Below are 17,920 nucleotides of genomic sequence, written 5' to 3' on the forward strand. Positions count from 1 at the left end.
GTTTATCTTACTTGTGTCATAAAATGTTGGCAATTACTCACATCTTATGGATCTCCATTTTTTGGTGCATCACATGACGGGTGTCATCTTTCGTCATCGTTTAATATCATTCATTCTGCAATCATTACATAAGATTCAATACTTCACAACTTGCCCTGAATATGAATTAAAACTAACTACAGTTCAAATCCTCAACTAAAACCTAAATCAACATCAAGTAAAATGAAAACTACAAAACTATTATCATCCCAAGGCCAGTTAACGACATCATCATCGATGCAAAAACTCATGAAGTCTGCTCAAATAGAAGGTGAGAACTTCATGGATCATTACTCATCTCCCCAATTCTCAATAGAGACTCTTTGGCAACTGACTGAGCATGAAAAAGGTTTCTCGCCAGGGTGGATTCTTGTATGACTTTTTAAGGTTCCCTTGTCAGAGAATTTTTGGCCACAAACTGAGCATGAAAAAGGTTTCTCACCAGTGTGGATTCTTGTGTGCCTTTTTAAGCTTCCCCTATGAGAGAATTTTTGGCCACATAATGAGCATGAAAAAGGTTTCTCACCAGTGTGGATTCTTGTGTGCCTTTTTAAACTTTGTTTCAGACAAAATCTTTGGCCACAAACTGAGCATGAAAACGGTTTCTCACCAGTGTGGAGTCTTGTATGTTGTTTTAAGGGTTCCTTGCCAGAGAATTTTTGGCTGCAAACTGAGCATGAAAAAGGTTTCTCACCAGTGTGGATTCTTGTGTGCATTTTTAAATGTTCCCTCCGTGAGAATTTTTGGCCACAATCTGAGCATGAAAAAGGTTTCTCGCCAGTGTGGATTTTTGTGTGCTTATTTAAATTTCCCCTCTGAGAGAATTTTTGCCTACAAACTGAGCATGAAAAAGGTTTCTCGCCAGTGTGGGTTCTTCTATGGCTTTTTAAAGCTCCACTCAGAGAGAATTTTTGGCCACAAACTGAGCATGAAAAAGGTTTCTCGCCAGTGTGGATTCTTGTGTGCTTATTTAAACTTCCTCTCTCAGAGAATTTTTGGCCACAAACTGAGCATGAAAAAGGTTTCTCTCCGGTGTGGATTCTTGTGTGCATTTTTAAATGATCCCTCCGTGAGAATTTTTGGCCACAATCTGAGCAGGAAAAGTTTTTCTTTCTTGTGTGCATTCTCATGTGTTGCTTCAAACTACTGCTATGAGCAAAAAAAATTCCACAGTGAGAACAATGCCTGTGTTTGTTTTGAGACTCCTCAGCAGCAGCATCAGGAACATGTGACGACACGTCATCACTATCTGATGGTGGAGCTGCTTGTGATCCCCCACAGTGGTCTCCATCCCCGTCTCTGGTCATTTGTTGACTCGAGCTGCAGCTTGGAGGCTCCGCCCCTTTGCTCACCTCATGTTGACCCTCATCTAAACTCTTCACAGGAACACCAGTTACTGGAATCTTGCAGGTTTCCTCCTCCTTTTTAATGTTGCAGGAGTCCTCTCCCTCCTCTTTAGTACAAGGCTGCTCCAACTCTTGCTCCTCTTTTTGAGTGCAAAGAAACTTCTGCTCCATTTGTTCATTGAAGTGGTGGACCTCTTTACCCACATCTTCCTCTTTAATGCGAGTGCGCTCTGGCTCCTCCTTCTCCTCTTTAATTTCGCAGGAGTCCTCTCCTTCCTCTTTCTTCTCCTTTATGGTGCAAAGAAACTTCTGCTCCATTTGTTCATTGAAGTGGTGGACCTCTTTACCCACATCTTCCTCTTTAATGCAAGTGCGCTCTGGCTCCTCCTTCTCCTCTTTAATTTCGCAGGAGTCCTCTCCCTCCACTTCCTTCTCCTTTATGGTGCAAAGAAACTTCTGCTCCATTTGTTCATTGGCGTGAAGGACCTCCTTGCCCACATCAAGACAAACACATACATATTAACAATGAAAGTTACAGTTGAAGAGAAACTGGTCAAACCTATGCAATGACTTTGTCAATCTTCCAATGAGTTTGATAGAATTCTAATAAAAATAAACTGATGATGGGTCATTTGAGATCCAACATTCGTCGAGGATAAATATCATAAAGTTAGCACAGTGGTAGCTACCATGCTAATAAAAGCGGCTGCACGTCTGTACTACAACCAAGCAGTACTACAAATAACGTTTCTAACATGCTGCTAACATGATAACTTAGGTCCATCGTCTTAATTTACCTCTTTCGTCGTTGCGGTTGTCGCGTAGCTAAGGTTAACAATTCACCACATAAGTTGCATGTTTATTTGACGCGTTTGAGTGCTCAAAGTTAGCAAGCGCGGTTTTGTTGTAGTCGATTTACTTCCTGCTACGTAATGATCATTTGAGTGAGGTCCCGTACGCCCTCTAGCGGAAGTCCGTGGGATTTTTTTGAGTGACGTTCAGGTCCACCTCGGACTTCCAAATCTCTTTACGTAAACAGGAAAATAAAGTTCTTCCAATGTCAAAATCAGCATTATATGTACTATTTAACTGCTCAGTGAAAACGTACAATATGACTCAATGGAAGTCGAGCACAACATTCGACAATTTCTTGTGAACAAAGGAGTGAATGAACTACAAAGCATTTTTTAGTTAGACCTGTTTTTGAACAACTTTATTTTTTAGCTCATGTGTAGCTTCTGGTCCACAGTTCTACATCATCTGAGTAGCGCTCTCCAGAGGACAGCCATATCTCTCCCATTGTCCAATCAGACCATTCCGCTCCATTGGAGCGATGAGTACGTCACGCCCTCACCATGGCGGTTGGGCGAGCACAAGACCAGCGTCTTCTTGACATTGGAACCAAGGCGAGCAGCAGCCAGGAGTTCCATCAGTGGCACACGTTCATCCACGTCCAGGCATATGCAGATGAAGTGTGCGTGGTAGCGAAGGGGGTCACCTACAAACACAAAACAAGCCTATGAAGGCAAGCTTCTCTTCCTTCCTGCTTTATTTCCTGACTTCCTTTCTTATTTCTACATTCAGCATACCAGGATAGACGAGGAAATCTCCCCCAAACTTCCCGGCCGAGGTCAAGTAGAAGCCCCGCCCCCTCAGGTCCGCAAACACCCGGTACCTGGTATCGGCGGCGGGCGTGTGGACAGCACGACACGCTGGCCCCGGCGAAACCTGGGCCAGCCCCACCCTGGCTGTGTTCAATTGGACCGCCAGCGCAGTACGTGGGAAACTAAATTGACGCTCCAGAGCTTCCAGGCGGTGCCGCGTGTCCTCCTCGCCGTCGACCTCCGACCCTGAGGGCAAATCACGATGAAGGGGTGTCATCATTCAGTCTCAGGGTCATAAAAGTTGGGGATTTTTTCATCACCTGGTCGTGACGAGCCGAGCGCACGTAGCACCGCCGCCTTTCTGTCTCGGAGAGCGAGGACTCCCTGCTCTTGGTAGCTTTGCTGCAGAGATTCCTCATAGAGCGCCACCTGGCTAACTCGCTCGACCACATCCTGAAGACGGTGCATTCGTCACACAAATAAAATTCACTCCAATTTGCACTCATCCGCAAGAAAGCCACCCACCGGTTGGGAGACGGCGGTCTCGGCGGCGAGGGCGCCACACTGACGCAGATATCGCTCCTCCTCGGGGAGTAACAACAACGGGCGTCCCAGACGTACATTCTGCCGGGGGGTGCGCGGCAGAGAACCCAGCAATGCCCCCACCACACCGACAGAACGGGCTGCAGCCACGTCCTCTGTACGCCACACCAGGGATGCAGAGTCACACTGACTGACGTGCACGGGCCGGATGGGAGACTCCGCCTCTTTGGAAGACATCACCGCTGTGTCAACACAACAGGTTGGTGATCCCCAGTAAAACATTAGTTTGTCAGATGTAATTAATCTAATTATTTTATAAACGTGAAGCCTAAACATATTACACAAATAAATGCCACAAAAGATAAACGAGGGTGTTTCAATTTCCGAGGTTATACCCATAAGGGTGACCGTTGCCATGACAATTAAAGTTTTGGCCAGCAGGGGTCAGGGTTGTGTGCACACGAAGCTTGGAGAAATGAAGCTTTTTGGGGAAGTTCGACAAAATCTTAATGAGTATTTTAAACATTTCCACAGTAAATGACAATTATGAGAATCGTGTTGTACAGATTAACACCGAACGCACGTGGAAACACTTCATTGTTCGACGTACTCACGTGTGTCTGCTGCCCCAAGTTTTTAAGACTTTTTTGGGCTCCAAAATGACACGTTGCACATCCACCCAGCTACCGAGGAATTTATATAAACACCGCGTCACGACGTAATTTTGTAGGTTAGCAGCCAAACGCTGTTGTCACCGAGCAGCGTATTTCGATTATTAGCTTTTGTGCCGTAAAGCGATGCCGCTGCCGTGCTGTTTTTTACGTCACAACATTTGACAGTCGCCGTCATGATAAATGACCGCTAGAGGGAGCCTCAGATGCTTGAGAGTGTGAGAGTAAAAATGTTTTGTTTTGTTTACTTAATAATGTTTTATATCAAAAGTATTCACCAGTTTGAGCAAAACGATTGTTTACTGAGTTCTGATATTTTTGAGTTTTGATATAAAAAAATATCTTCAAATAAGCATTCTTCAAGGAAAACTAAAACTGAAAAGTTTCCTGGTAGTGAGATTGTAACTTTATTCCCGCAGGCAAACTGAAGCTATTTGGGTTTGTATTGTGTGGTATGAATGAAGCCAACAGAAACCGCATCCCAAAGCAGTTCGCTTGCCTCCTCCCGGCCTGATAACTTTGGTTTCAGAGCTGCACAGAGGAAACTTAACACTTCTGCTCAACTGGTTATTAATTGCACTGTACTTGTGACAAAGATCTCCGCCATTGAGTTGCGCGCTTAGAACACGCGCCTGTTGATATCTGATCCAAACCACTCAACTCTGCCTCACCCATTTTAGTACATTTCATTATATTCTTCCTGAATGTGTGTTTGACAATGTTCTTTAGTCTAATTTATATTTTACTCAGTTCTTTGGTGGAAATATTTTGGTATAGCTTCAAATGTGCTTTTAACTAGCCGCTAACTAGCCTGTAAATTAGCTAGTTTTGGGGCGCTTATTTACCAAGTTTGCATCTTTAGCCAGTTGATGCTAACAGCTTTTTTCTCATAATAGTGTTCAACTTGGTCGCTGTCGTAAACAGGTAGGCTAATTATATATTTTTTATAAAACTTTCTTTAATTTTAACTTGGAATCTGAGGGAGACACCTTATAAGCCCGTCAGGGTTTCTCGTCTTCCTTGCGCATGTCTATTTTCTTTAAAAAAAAAAAAAATGCATTGTGGGAATGGTTAGTGGCAGACGGTATGACATCACAAATAGGGAACAGTGGCTCATTTAAGACACTTGATTTGAGGTTAATGCAGCTCCTCAGAGAATTAACGTAGGGATATTTTGTAAGATGGCCAGTGGGCGTCAAAGACCCGTTGAGTGTTCAAGCTGTCAACTCGCTCGAGAAGGCTCATCCGAGGACAGATTGAGTTTCATGTCCATCCTCCTTAATGACCCGTCAGCGGAGAGGGTCGCTGCGTGATCTCTGTGTGATCCCCACCACACCCTCCTTCACATTCCCGCGATCCGCTCAGATGCGACCAATCTGGCTGACATCTGCGGCCTCACCGTGTTATTACCCATAGATTGCTCGGACACCCCGCTTCCGCAAAGCCTCCCCGACGCATCTCAGGGGACGGCTCGGTCTTTCGGGGACCACCCCAGGGAGATGAACCCCCTCCACTGTTACATGTAGAAGGAGGGCTGGGGAGGCGGGGGTCTCCGGGGAGTCACTGACCACCAACTGTTGTGAAACACCAGGAGGCGGCGCGCTGCCCGAGCTTGTAAGGGAGCTAAAGGACAGCTAACGCTAATGCGCTTTGACGCCGAGTAATTCTTCCATTTGAATCCAAATGAGTTGTCATTGTTTGCAACACGAGCATATTAGTAACTGAGACGCCTAGCTACGGTAGCCTTAAAGAGACAAAAATCATTTAATGAAGACCTTGAATGTAGTCAGTGGTGATACCATTTTGATTTCAATGGACTTCAACGTGTCTTTGTCCTCAAGTCCTGTCCATGTTACTGGAGGTGTGTGTGGGCAACCAAGTGAAGTTGTAGTGTCCTTGTGGGTCCCTCCTGACAAAAGCCTGTCCCTGAGGATAGCTAAGGGTCTTTACGCTACTGGCAGGGTTCAGGGACATCGCAAAAGCCAAGTCTGGATGTCCACTTTCACCCTGACCAACTTGCGACGGACTCTGGGGCGACCAAGAACAGTTCAGGAGCGGACTGTTAAAAGGAGTCTGGCCAAAGTGAGTCAACTCGGAGATTGGTGGTTCTTGAGGTGGACTCCTGTGGTCTGGAGTGGATGCCATGAAGGCAGGATGACTTTGCAGACTTTCTGTGCTCCCATAGCTGCAGTCTGACTGTTCCGGTGAGAAGTTCTCCTGATACACAGTCGGCATAGAGGATGTGTCGATGGTGTCCGGGTCCTTCAGACCAAGAGTCCTCAGAACCCAAAGGTCGAGCTCGGAAGAGAAGGAACTGGATTCCGCGGAACTGGACTCAGTGGAATTGAACTCGGCGCTGAGGTTCCGGCAGATGCGTTTGCTGACCTGAGGGTGGCGCCGAACGGAGTTGCATGGCCGCTTCCTGTTTAGATTCCAGGTCTTGTCTGGAATCTACAACATTTATTTGAGTCTGCTTAGCATGAATGGAGACTCAGGGTAAAATAAAAATACTATACGAAACAATAAAAGTAAACACAGCCCTACATAAAAATATCCATATTTGGATCCAGTTAGCTGGTTTGCCTACCTAGTGTCATGTGACTCAATTTGGTGTTTTTGTTCTCACACCCATGTCAGGGGTGTGCAGACTTTTGTGAGATGCTGAAAGTGTGAATGTATGGTTGTCTACATTTTGGCCAGTTTGCTTGTTTATTTGCCCTAAAACTGACTGATGACCAATCTGTTATTTGTCGACATCATCAAAAAAGTGCAACGATTGTCTCACTCCGGCTTTGTCGTCAAGATTCTTGACGAATGAAGAGTTGAGGAATTGTCGCAGTTTGTGGTTTTCCTCCTGGAGGCGACTCAGTTCCTCTTCTCGCTGCAAAAGCGTGTCCTCAAGCTGACCGCGACCATTCCATACACGCACAGAGAGCACAATGAGCAACCTTTTCATTTGTGTATTCAAACAAGCACATTTTGATCTGATTTGCTAGAAAAGACATGTAAAGTAGCATTGTACCTGTTTGTTCCTTTGGAGGTGAGCCGAGAGCTGCTCTGACCACTGGGGAGACCTGTTAAACACACACTCCTCTGACACGTGCACGCGCATTAACTTTTAACATCCATTTATGCCTAGATAAACATGGTCGCATCACTGAACACAATAATAATTTTATTTTAAAAAATGTAAAATTACTTTTAAAACTAAATATTTTGACTGACCCCACGGACACGAGGAATGCTTGTCTCCAACATTGGGGACGTTGCATTGATCGATCAGGGACCACGTGTTGGTTAGGGTTTCCATAGAAACAGAAATAGATGACGTCCGAAAGATCCCTCTGAAGGGGGAATCAAAAATATGCTGAAATAAAAAAATAAAATACATGCTAAAAAAACATTCAATAAATATTGTTTTATTAAAAAAGAATCAAATACAAAAATATTAAAATACAATTGATATATTTTGATTTTAAAGTAAACCAAATTATAAAAAAAAAAACTCGTTTGCTTAAGTAGTTTTTTAAATAATTATTTCAAATTAATTTTTACATAACTGTATCCTTGCAATTTATTGATTGGATTCTTTTTTGTCGGCTCCATAAATACATTGCATACATGGCATGAAGCGTGAAAGTCACCGACTTACTTGAACTCACCGCAGCCACGCGCAACAGCGGATGTTCCCCACGTGCACGCGCGGCGCCAAACGTCCTAAATCACAGAAAGTAAAAAAAAAAAAAATTCAAATGTGGAAATAATTGCAGAAAAAAAGATGAAGAGAACACATGCTGCTGCTGCTTCTGAAGATGAAGATCCTCTGACCTCTGCTCGTAATAAGTCACACACACACCCTACTTAATATACATGTACACACACAAAACTAATCACAGCTTACCCAATCACATTCACGGACGGTTGTGACGTCATTAGAGCATGCAGGTAGGACACCACCTGAAGATGAGAAGATGTGATGTCAGCACATTTGTGAAAAGATTTTAAGACATAAATAAAATATGCTCGCATTAATGAATGACACATGAATGTGTGAATTATAAGTTAAATTCACAAAAGAACAAACTTATCTCATAAAAACACTGGTTTGCATCAAAACAAAAATTTGTGGAAACAACTACGCAAGGACACAAGGTACAAATGAAAACAAATGAAAAATCATGTTTCCTCAACATTGATATCGTGAATGTGACTATCACGTGGAGAAGACCACAGAGTGACCATCAGGTGTTTCATACATATTATTATGGGATGGCACAATAACCTTGTGTTCACCATATGTGCCAATCAAATTCAGCAACAACTGCGGGTGCTCATATGCGCACCGGGAGGGTGTCACTCAGGACTTTGATGTCCGGGTTGTTGCTACGGCGACACGCCGGGCCGCTCGTTTTCCAATTAGCCCCCGGGTTGCCGTACTTGCCCGTGGCGGGATGGCGGATTACCCATTTGATAGGCTGGCAACCAGCTGCTAGCCTTTGGCGAACCCTGGACAGGCAGCCAGGTGGACCCTCATCCACTCGTTGAAGTTCAACTTTGGTTCCATCCAACATAAATGTAAGAGTTTGCAAAATTTTGAAATCAAGGTTGAAACTTTTAGCCATAATTCAGTGCAAACACTGAATATCAGTAAAAGGACACTATGTCTCATCCAGACTTAAAACTTGAATCGTTAAAAATCCCCAATAAGTGACTCGTGGGACCACAGGTGGTCTACCTGGTGGTCTAAATCTAGTTGTGAGCACAGATGCTCAATCCCGCCCGGCCCGCCTCTCGTTTAACGTCCCCGCTGGGAACCTAATGACTGGGGGACGGCCGACGGGATTTGTTGGACAACATCAACGGCTGCCTAGCTGCCGGCAGTCTGCTCGCCGCTGGCCAGATAAGAATGGTGCCACAGTCGCTCGTCTTTGTTGTTGAAGAAAAGTCACGCTCCAGGTTAATCTCGAGTGTGTGAGATGTCCCCTGAGGAGAAGACGACAAGCTGGAGCATTTGACTTTTACACAGGAGGTCACTGCAGAAATAGACCCCAACCCCATCCCCGCTTAAATCGCGCTAAAAATGTGTAAATGCCGCACACACAAACTTTGTTTTCATGCGTGCGTCCATTGGAAAATCTTAATTAGCTGCGAGCTTGTTGTCGCTAATCTCAGCTAAGCTAAAAGCCCCTTTTTCCATTACCCAATAATGGCGGCCTGCTGAGAGCCGGAGGCCAATTAAAGCACCACGAGAAAGCGAGAGCGAGACATCGTCGACGCACCTCCGGTGGGTGGCATGGCGGGAGTCCAGACAGCTGCTATCAAGACGAAAAATTGACTTCTGCTGTGTTGTACATAAATACAATTGAGTGCCTGGAGAGGTCGCCCACCTATCGAGTGTCAAATTAAACCGCCAAGGTGTTTAAGTGACTCCAAGAGCTAAATCCAAAAGTGACCATGGACCTCTGTGGAAATCTGGACTAGTTGTTCTTCGCAGAGGATAAATAATACACGCGTCTCCTTTCAACTTTCCTTTCTTGCTCGAGACTTGTAATTCTATGATTGAAGACTCGTAATACCCCATGAATGCATTTTACTTCCAAACCGAGTTTCGACGTTCTTTTCTCCAGAGTGGCTGGAAGCTCCGCCTTCATTCCTGCAAATTATTGTGGTCTTCTTACATTCATCCACAAACATTATTTCATGAGGATTATGTCCAACGGGAGCGGCGGCGTAATGATAGGTTACAACGCCTCCCGAAAGCTCGGAGGGCTCGGGTGTCGTCCGGCGGCATGCCTACCCGCGCGCCAGGTGACATCATCGACCTGCGGGTCATCCGATTGGCTGCTCGGTCGAGGTTCCCGCCGGCGCGTGCCAGAAGTGAGCATTGTGAACACCTTTTTGTTGATCTAGAACAAAATGTTTCGTGGCCAGCAAGGTGCGAGTTGAGATTGGATCATTCCGGCCTGCAAGCGTATTGTGTTACAATTAAGTCCATGACCGAAACGTAATCGAATCGAAGTCCTGTGATTTAAGTTGACATCCCCAAAAGTCCGTAAGAAAAGCTTTTAGTCCACGTTTCAACGATAAATTAGTTACTGGAAAGATGATCAAATTTATTTTTTGCGACTACATGGTTAGGAATGCACCACGGTCGGAAAAGTGGGGTGCAGAGGGCGTGGGCAGCGTTGGATGACATCAGCGCGACCCAAGAAGGTCGTCAGCAATTAGCGGTCAAGTTATTTCCGTCATTATTAGCGCGTTAGCCGCTATTATTAGCGCAGGTGTGTTTTCTCAATGAGGGCGAGCGAGACGAGGAGATGGAGGTTGCCAGGCACCCCTACTAACATGAACACATTTACCCAATGGAAAAGGGGTACAGGAAGTGATGTCACCTGGGAGGCTGCACATTGGAAAGACACACGGACAGCTGCTATAAAACCTGACATCAAGTCAGTGCACGGCAACAGACGAGGACTTGTTGAAGGTAACGCGTGTGTGTGTGTGTGTGTGTGCATACAGGTGTCTGCACGTAGAGAAAAAAAAAGTTTTATTTTCATACTCGTTGTTGGAATAATCGCAATATTATCGATTATATAAAACATTTTGAATGCTTAATAAATGCCTGCCGCAGATCATAAAATGAAATATTCTGATTTGATACCACACTTTTTTTTTAATTAAACAAATTGAAACTTTTTTTTGTATTTTTGCATGATGTCATGTTTGCATGTTGGTGGTATTTTAAAAATCTATACTGAAGGAAAGGCAAGGCAGATTAATTTATATACCATATTTCATACATAAGGTAACTCAATGTGTTTCAAATAATTCCAAAAACAACATTTAAAGGTAAAATCATGTCATGTAATCATCATTTATTTAATAATTTTAAATACAAGAAATACTTTTATTACTCAGACATAAGTCTTCATTTATTTATCAATCATGGCTCCTATTTAAATAAACTCAATGTCAAAGAAAAGTTTAAAATGTTGAAGGTGAGGGAAGACCAGGGTATTTTTGTGAATGGAAGAATTTCCTGCGTGTGTGTCATGAATGGGACATGCATCAGGAGTGTGTGTGTGTGTGTGTGTGAACCTACAGTGTGCATTATCGAGAATGCGTTTGACGTTGCCGGCATGCGTGTGCGCACGAGCGCACATGAGCGTGCGCCTCGGGGGAGCTCGTTTTTGGACGGTCAAAAGGCGTTTATTCGCAGAGATGGAAAATGCTAAAATTAGCCCGATGTTGCTGGACAATACGCATCCCCGTCAGCAGAGCTAAAAGTGGTCCGTCCGTGTGTGTGTGCATGTGTGGATTCCACTCCAGGTGTTAGCGTGTTTGTAGGCTAACATGCTCAGGTGGGAGGTGTGATGCGTTTGTGTGTTGCAGATGTACTTGTGCGACGTTCTGCTCTTCATCTGTCTGCTGTCCATCAACATGCTTGAAGGTGACGCCCACGAGCTGAGGCGACCACAACAGGTCGATTCCTGTTTTCTTTTTTAGACATCCGTTCATAATATGTTTTATCTCGTGTTGAAGCTGTTGAAGAAGCGATTCGAGGTGTCCCAACACTTCTGTCTATGTGGCGTACCTGATCTCACATACCTGTGTTGGCGTTTGCAGCATGAAGATGCTTCGACGAGGTCCGGGCCCGCCGCGTTAGTCCACCCGGACGTGACCAAAACGCTCCAGCCAGATGGTCGAGCGAAGGCAGAGAATGATGTCACGGAGAACAAGAGGAAGACGAGTTCCCTCGGGATCACGCTGGATCGGCTGTCCATCGGCGCCATCAACACCAAACATGCGGCAAACAGGCAAAGGTCAGAACACATGGAAATGAAATTAGGACAAAGTGTTCATCTAGTGAAATAAAATAGTAATATTTTTTTAAAACTTTCCAATCTTATTTTATTCTTGATATTTATTTCTTGGGATGTGTTGTGCAGTACCTGAAGTGTCATTTGTGTGGCTATCAGAGTGATTGAGTTGCCACGGCGACGCCTCAGCCTCCCTCCCATGGACAGGCTCGGGATGAGACATTTGCCAAATAGAAGAGGATGAGTGACCCCATCTATGGAGAATTAAGGTAGCACGTCTTTGCCACGCACTTCTTTAACTATTAATACTCAATATGCTCCGCCCCTTCACAGGCCTCAGCCAATCAGCAGCTGGAACACTCGGAACCGGTCAATCGACGCATCTGGAAGTCAAGACTTTTTTTTAATACTTTAAATAGATGTTTGGATGTGTCGAAATATATTGCTGCTCTTTAAAAGACCTTTTTTTATGTTTTAGTAAAGAAAAAAAATAGTATAGATTAAAGATTGTAAAGAAAACTGGGTTTGTTGAGTGTTATTTCTTTATAGTGACAACGATGACATTTAAGCAAGAGGCTAGTTGATTTTAACTTTTTTTTTTATTATAAAATATCCTGGACCCACAACAGAACAGTGCACAGAAAAGCTCTACACTTAGACCTTGGACATCAGCATGATTTAAGGAGGCAGCAACGGTGAGGATGTGACATCACCGGTGACTTCCCGTTTAATTTAAGCCTCTTCCTATTGACAACTTGACATTTCACCTTATCATGGGGACAACTGAGAAGGTCTTACCAAGTTGACGCTCTGAATAGACGGGAATTAAAAGAGTAAGAACTCTTGTGTAGAGCTGAACAGAACAAAAATCAACTGAGAGAAGAAAAGAACTCCTAGAGAAGTTAAAATCAGAGTGGCATGCGATTCCCTTCCACGCTGATTTTAACGGCATGTCCTGTCTTTGTGAGGCGTCGGATGTCCGCAAAGCGCCGCATCTGCTTGTCCACCCGAGACAAGCCCTTCTTCGCGGGACCCTGGGGAGAAAAAAATGGCAACGTTAACTCATTTACTTCCTTAATGACAACATTCCTGTATAGTTTTCAAATTGCAAAACATGGTGACTTACTCTGCTGGATTCCATCTCGACGTTCCATTTGGGTCTGACGACGTAGTCTTTGTTGGAGGGCATCGGCACTCGAGCTCTGGCGCAGAAACCCGGGTCGCCCGGTCGGAGCGCTCTGTGGACACGTGCACAATATGTTAGGTTGTGTTCTTTGATTGTTGTTACTTGAAATATTTGATGGTCTCCACTAAGCTTACTTTTCCTCTCCCGTCAGCTGTTTCTCCAGGTCTCGACGGGGAGTTTGTCCCGCAGAACTGCAGAGACAAAAAAAAATGGAAGAAGAGGTCAGCTCGGGCGTGGACGCGACCGACCGGGTCTGTTCGGCCCAAGTCTCATGCGGGTTACTGTCCACTGCAAAACAGCCGGTGTGACGTCAAACAATAACCAGTAAAGAAAATAATTCTGAAGTTTGCTAAGTAAAAATAGTTTTACCTTTTTTTTCTTCTTCTCATTTTTAGGTTTTGTTAATGGTAATAACCTCAGTGCACATGCATGTTAGAAAACAAACAGTTCGGCATGACCTCTATTCTAACAAACTCATTTAATTCTTCCAATTTAGGGGATTGTAAATTCCCTTGTAGGGCCCCCCCAACCCCAAGCGCAGGAAAAAGATCAAGCAAGTCCAGTAAGTAGTCACATGTTTGGAACATGTAACATGCGAGATGAGAGAACCTGCTAGGTGGAGAGAAGACGTCCGGTTCCTCGGCTCTCTCCACCCTCTGTGGATGACTGAGGAGGACGAAGAAGAGGAAGGTAGGAAAAGGAGGAAAGAGCGAAGGGCAGACAGACAATGGAAAATAGGGCTGGGCAAATTTGCCAATTTGTTTTTAATCGATTCAGGTTTAATTGTAAGGATGATCTGACGTTATATTCCAAGGCCATATTGCCCAGCCTTACTGGAGAGTAGAACGTGGTGATGATGATGATGACTAGTGAGGACTCGAGCTCGTATTACAGGTGAAAGAGGAAACGTTAAGGCAGGATGTGCAGCCGAGGAAGGAAGTGCTTCTTTGGGGTCTACCTGAGTCGTCTGCGCTGAGGCATCTGTTGGTCAAGGTCACGCTGCTGCCGCTCCTCTCTCGTCATTCCCTTGTAATTGGACGTCAGGCCGAAAATGGGCCGCGACCACTCGTCTGCGACGTCAACGACAGGAAGTGAGTTTGACGAGAAGCGGAAGAACCGGCTTGTGTGAGGAAGGGGGTCTTACTGATGAGCTTGAGGGCCAGGTCTTTGTTGGATCTGGACTCTTTGGGGTGCTTGTAGAGGAACATGACGGCGCGGCCGATGCCGCTGTGCTTCAGCGTCTCCTGACTGACGCTGGGCAGCTGAAGGCAAAAGTTCAAAGCAGGTGTTGATTGTCCGTTTGAACCTTTTGTTAGAACACACTGGCTTGGTTTGTACTCACTTCCTGCAGGATCTTGAGCAGCTCCTCTCGGATCCGGAGTGCCGGCAGCGACTTGTCGGGGAGCGGGCTGATCCACTCTTTGATGGCCGACATGACGCCGCTGTCGATGAACGTGTCTTTCAGATCCTGCCTGAGCAAGCGAACAAAGGAGACCTTGGATTTGAATCTTTGAGATCTTCATTTGTGGCGTCTTGGTGCAACCGAGTGAATTGAGAGTTTCATTTGTACAAAAAGTTTCATTCTGCGTGCATAAATAAGAATTTTCTTTTTACTTTTTTAGATGCATGACCACTTGAGGCAGCAGAGTGAGCTTCTTGAGCGCCGGTTTCTTTGCACTGTTCAACGTTCTGTCCTCCTGGAAGAAGAAAAACAAAATGAATTTAGGACGATGGATAAGCGGGTAAAGTTTTTTCATGCAAGTTTGCCGGTCAGACCTCCGCGGCCTCGTTCATCTTGACGATCATGGCGCTGACCACGTCGTCGGCGTCGCTGATAAACGTTCCGCCGTCTCTGTGACGCCGCCGCTTGCCGCTCATGGCCTTCTTGCGAGCCAGCATGATGTCAAAGTCGGACATGAAGCTGAGACTGAGTACACACAGGCAAAGGCAAAAGTTAAAAACAATAAAATGTCTCTTTCAATGTCCAAAACTTTTCCACTGAGGGATCTATACAAAAGAAAATAGAAAAATGTGCCCGTGTCAACGCCTACTCTTGGCCTCTGTGACGGATTCCCTCATCAGAATCAGAGTCCTCCATCTTCTGCAGCTTCTCCTTGGCCTCCTTCTTATCCTCCAGGTCCTCCTGGTTGAAGCCCTGCATATACAAATAAACATGTAGCAGCATTAGCATGTAGCATCTGGCACACACACACACACAAGCTGGTGTAGATGTAGCGCCCCCTATGTGCTGCACGTGTAGTACTCACCGTGAACTCTTCCTCCTCCTCATCGCCAGACTCTCCAAAGATGTCTGCGATCATTTTTCTTTAAGTCAAAAAGAACACAGCTCATAAAAACGGGGGCAAAACCAAAAGCTACAAGATGGTGCACTCACTCTTCTTGGTTGTCGTCGTCGTCGCTGTCGCTCCCGAAGAGCGCCTTCTCGTCTTTGTTCTCCCCCGCCGCCTTGTTGCGGTCGTCGTCGTCGCTGCCACTGTCGGAGCCCAGCTCTCGGAGCTTGGCGGCCATGCTCTTGTCGATTCCGCCCGACTCGCCCTCGCTGTCGGAGTTGTCGTCGTCGTCGTCGGAAACCGCGCGACTCTTCTTGACAGCTGAGGATATGACAAGATAGGATTGGAAAACTTTGTGGCCCGTTTACAGATAAGGAAAAAAATGAAAGTCTTACTATGTATTTTTTATTTATTTAAACTATTTCACAGGACAAATTAATTTAAAAAGTAACATCCCTGTCTCACCTGGTTTTTCCATCTCATCGTCCTCACTGTCTGACACGATGGCCTTCTTCCTCTTCACTGTAACACAAACAATTGATTAACTGATCAATTGAGGTCATCAGTGTTTTGAGTTTATTACCTGGCTGCTCATCATCATCACTGTTGTCCGAGCCTTTCTGCTTCTCTTGCGCTTCTCCGTCACTTCCCACGACATTGGCGGCTTTCTTCTTCTCCTCGCCTCCACCGTCCTCCTCATTCTCACTGTCCGACCGCATGACGGCCTTCCATTTGCCTCCCCCACTCTCCTCGGCCTCTTCCTGGCGTGCGTCGGACTCATCGCCAGAGTTCAGTGCCGCCGCTGTCTTGTGTTTGGGCGGCGTCTCTGTGTCAGAGTCACTGTCGGCAGCGGATTTTGCTTTGGCGTGCTCGTTGTCAGAGTCACTCTCCACCACCGCCGCCGCTGCTGGTGCTTTATCTCCGTCCTCCTCCATGTCTGAGCTGCTCCCCCTGCGCGTCACAGGGGACGAAGCCTCTCTTTCCTCATTGTCTGAAGCGGCGTGTTTGACCGGCGCCTCGTCCTCCGACACACTCATTCTGCGTTTTCCCACAGAGTCATCGTCGCTGTCAGCGGGCTTTGGGCGTTCCGGCTCCGAATCACTCCCCTGGTTGTCACGGCGACTCGGAGCCTCGGCTTCAGAGTCGCTCATCGGATCGTCGCGGCGAACCGGAGCCTCTGCCTCGGAGTCGCTACCCTGGTCGGCGCGGCGACGTGGAGGCTCAGCCTCGGAATCGCTCCCCTGGTCTTTTTGGTGAACAGGGGCCTCGGCCTCAGAGTCACTTCCTGGGTCATGACGCCGAACGGGAGCTTCTGCCTCCGAATCGCTTCGCTGGTCGTTGTCACCATGGCGACCAGGCGCTTCCGCTTCGGAGTCGCTGTCACCACCTCGTCGGACGTCATTGTCGGAGTCGCTGTCATTTTGATGTTTGTTGTAAGACGCCTCCTCGTTGTTACTCCCCTCGTCCTGAAGATGAAATCATCACATCAATACAAGGTTTCAATAACCGCTAACCACAATATGGTTGGCTACTTGCAGAGTTGAGTAACCAGTTGCCGCTTTGAAGTTAAATGTTAAATATGTCTGACCTCAGATTGATGTTTGTTGCTGCTCATGTCCTCACCATCCGATGCCTGATGTTCATCCTGAACAGGAGTTCCACCTCCGTCATCTGTGGAGAAAAACAAAGAAATTCACGCTGTTCATCATGCTAAATAATGCTTGCATCGCTAAAGGTCGCTACTGACAGATTCGATTTTCGCCAATATTCGTAAGAAAAGTTAAGTTCAACAGGGTCTGAAGATGGTTGATAAACAAAACAGTTTTTGAGGAGTAATTTTTGGTAAGTAGGTCACTCTAGAAGTGATAAAAAAAAATAACACTGTGTACGAAAATGAAAGAGTTTTTAGCAAAATCAAAGAACTGCGTGTGCTTGTTATGTACCAAAGACAAAGTGTTTACCGGAGTGGCTGCCAGGCATGAATTCGTCCTCTTCTCCGTCCATTTCCAGACGAAGACGACGTTAAGTTTAGACAAAAGGAAAGCACGATAACTCTTTTATTAACCACACTTTGTTTGGATTGAGGCGGTCAAACAAAACGTGAAGAAATAGAGACGGTTGGATACCAACTCGGCGCCCGCCTGTAGTAGGAGGAAGACGAGCCAAAATGGTGCGGCCCGGCCATATACGCATGCGCGGAGGTCATCGGCGACTACTAGTGACGTAACATCACAACCACACTTAAGAATATTTTGTTTTAAAAAAAATACACATATGAATTCAACCAATATCAGGAAAATTAGTAACTTTGAATCTTTACTCATAGTGATCCTAATAGAATATTTTAATTTTATTTTACAAATGACTACTCTTGTTTTTCTGCATTCTCTCCCTCCAGTAGATGGCGGTATAGCAGTAAG

The 17,920-nt window shown here is 45.6% G+C and overlaps 5 protein-coding genes across 7 annotated transcripts; 1 reads left to right on the forward strand and 4 right to left on the reverse strand.

Annotated features, from left to right (window-relative positions):
- Nucleotides 1-83: 83 nt before the first annotated feature.
- Nucleotides 84-2,315, reverse strand: LOC125972920 (gastrula zinc finger protein XlCGF57.1-like). The gene is made up of 2 exons (XM_049726981.2): nucleotides 2,183-2,315; nucleotides 84-1,874 (listed from the first exon to the last, which is right to left on the reverse strand). Exon 2 carries the CDS (start codon nucleotides 1,848-1,850, stop codon nucleotides 330-332), a length of 1,521 nt encoding a protein of 506 aa, XP_049582938.1. The 5' UTR covers nucleotides 1,851-1,874; nucleotides 2,183-2,315; the 3' UTR covers nucleotides 84-329.
- Nucleotides 2,316-2,568: 253 nt separating this feature from the next.
- Nucleotides 2,569-4,352, reverse strand: tsen34 (TSEN34 tRNA splicing endonuclease subunit). Its single transcript, XM_049726183.2, has 5 exons — nucleotides 4,147-4,352; nucleotides 3,515-3,774; nucleotides 3,310-3,442; nucleotides 2,975-3,235; nucleotides 2,569-2,883 (listed from the first exon to the last, which is right to left on the reverse strand). The coding sequence occupies exons 2-5, from the start codon at nucleotides 3,767-3,769 to the stop codon at nucleotides 2,693-2,695; spliced, it is 840 nt and encodes a 279-aa protein (XP_049582140.1). The 5' UTR covers nucleotides 3,770-3,774; nucleotides 4,147-4,352; the 3' UTR covers nucleotides 2,569-2,692.
- Nucleotides 4,353-5,938: 1,586 nt separating this feature from the next.
- gmnc (geminin coiled-coil domain containing) lies at nucleotides 5,939-7,563 on the reverse strand. Of its 2 annotated transcripts, none has more exons than XM_049726522.2 (4): nucleotides 7,429-7,563; nucleotides 7,226-7,296; nucleotides 6,989-7,105; nucleotides 5,939-6,654 (listed from the first exon to the last, which is right to left on the reverse strand). In XM_049726522.2, the coding sequence occupies exons 1-4, from the start codon at nucleotides 7,511-7,513 to the stop codon at nucleotides 6,040-6,042; spliced, it is 888 nt and encodes a 295-aa protein (XP_049582479.1). In that variant the 5' UTR covers nucleotides 7,514-7,563; the 3' UTR covers nucleotides 5,939-6,039. The 2 variants fall into 2 exon arrangements, with proteins under 2 accessions (XP_049582479.1, XP_049582480.1); XM_049726523.1 differs by having other exon boundaries at nucleotides 7,226-7,277; nucleotides 7,429-7,552.
- A 3,983-nt stretch (nucleotides 7,564-11,546) lies between these two features.
- On the forward strand, nucleotides 11,547-12,516 carry ostn (osteocrin). Its single transcript, XM_049725203.2, has 4 exons — nucleotides 11,547-11,685; nucleotides 11,830-12,026; nucleotides 12,183-12,292; nucleotides 12,357-12,516. Exons 1-3 carry the CDS (start codon nucleotides 11,596-11,598, stop codon nucleotides 12,265-12,267), a joined length of 372 nt encoding a protein of 123 aa, XP_049581160.1. The 5' UTR covers nucleotides 11,547-11,595; the 3' UTR covers nucleotides 12,268-12,292; nucleotides 12,357-12,516.
- An 87-nt stretch (nucleotides 12,517-12,603) lies between these two features.
- LOC125971983 (protein IWS1 homolog) lies at nucleotides 12,604-17,661 on the reverse strand. 2 transcript variants are annotated; one of them, XM_049725199.2, is made up of 16 exons: nucleotides 17,462-17,661; nucleotides 17,089-17,171; nucleotides 16,084-16,966; nucleotides 15,966-16,022; nucleotides 15,605-15,821; nucleotides 15,477-15,534; nucleotides 15,261-15,364; nucleotides 14,986-15,136; nucleotides 14,824-14,906; nucleotides 14,552-14,681; nucleotides 14,354-14,471; nucleotides 14,168-14,279; nucleotides 13,819-13,875; nucleotides 13,344-13,400; nucleotides 13,150-13,261; nucleotides 12,604-13,057 (listed from the first exon to the last, which is right to left on the reverse strand). In XM_049725199.2, exons 1-16 carry the CDS (start codon nucleotides 17,502-17,504, stop codon nucleotides 12,932-12,934), a joined length of 2,391 nt encoding a protein of 796 aa, XP_049581156.1. In that variant the 5' UTR covers nucleotides 17,505-17,661; the 3' UTR covers nucleotides 12,604-12,931. The 2 variants fall into 2 exon arrangements, with proteins under 2 accessions (XP_049581156.1, XP_049581157.1); XM_049725200.2 differs by lacking the exon at nucleotides 13,819-13,875 and having other exon boundaries at nucleotides 17,462-17,660.
- Nucleotides 17,662-17,920: the final 259 nt, after the last annotated feature.

Source organism: Syngnathus scovelli, chromosome 7, assembly GCF_024217435.2.
Source record: "Syngnathus scovelli strain Florida chromosome 7, RoL_Ssco_1.2, whole genome shotgun sequence".
NCBI lineage: Eukaryota > Metazoa > Chordata > Actinopteri > Syngnathiformes > Syngnathidae > Syngnathus > Syngnathus scovelli.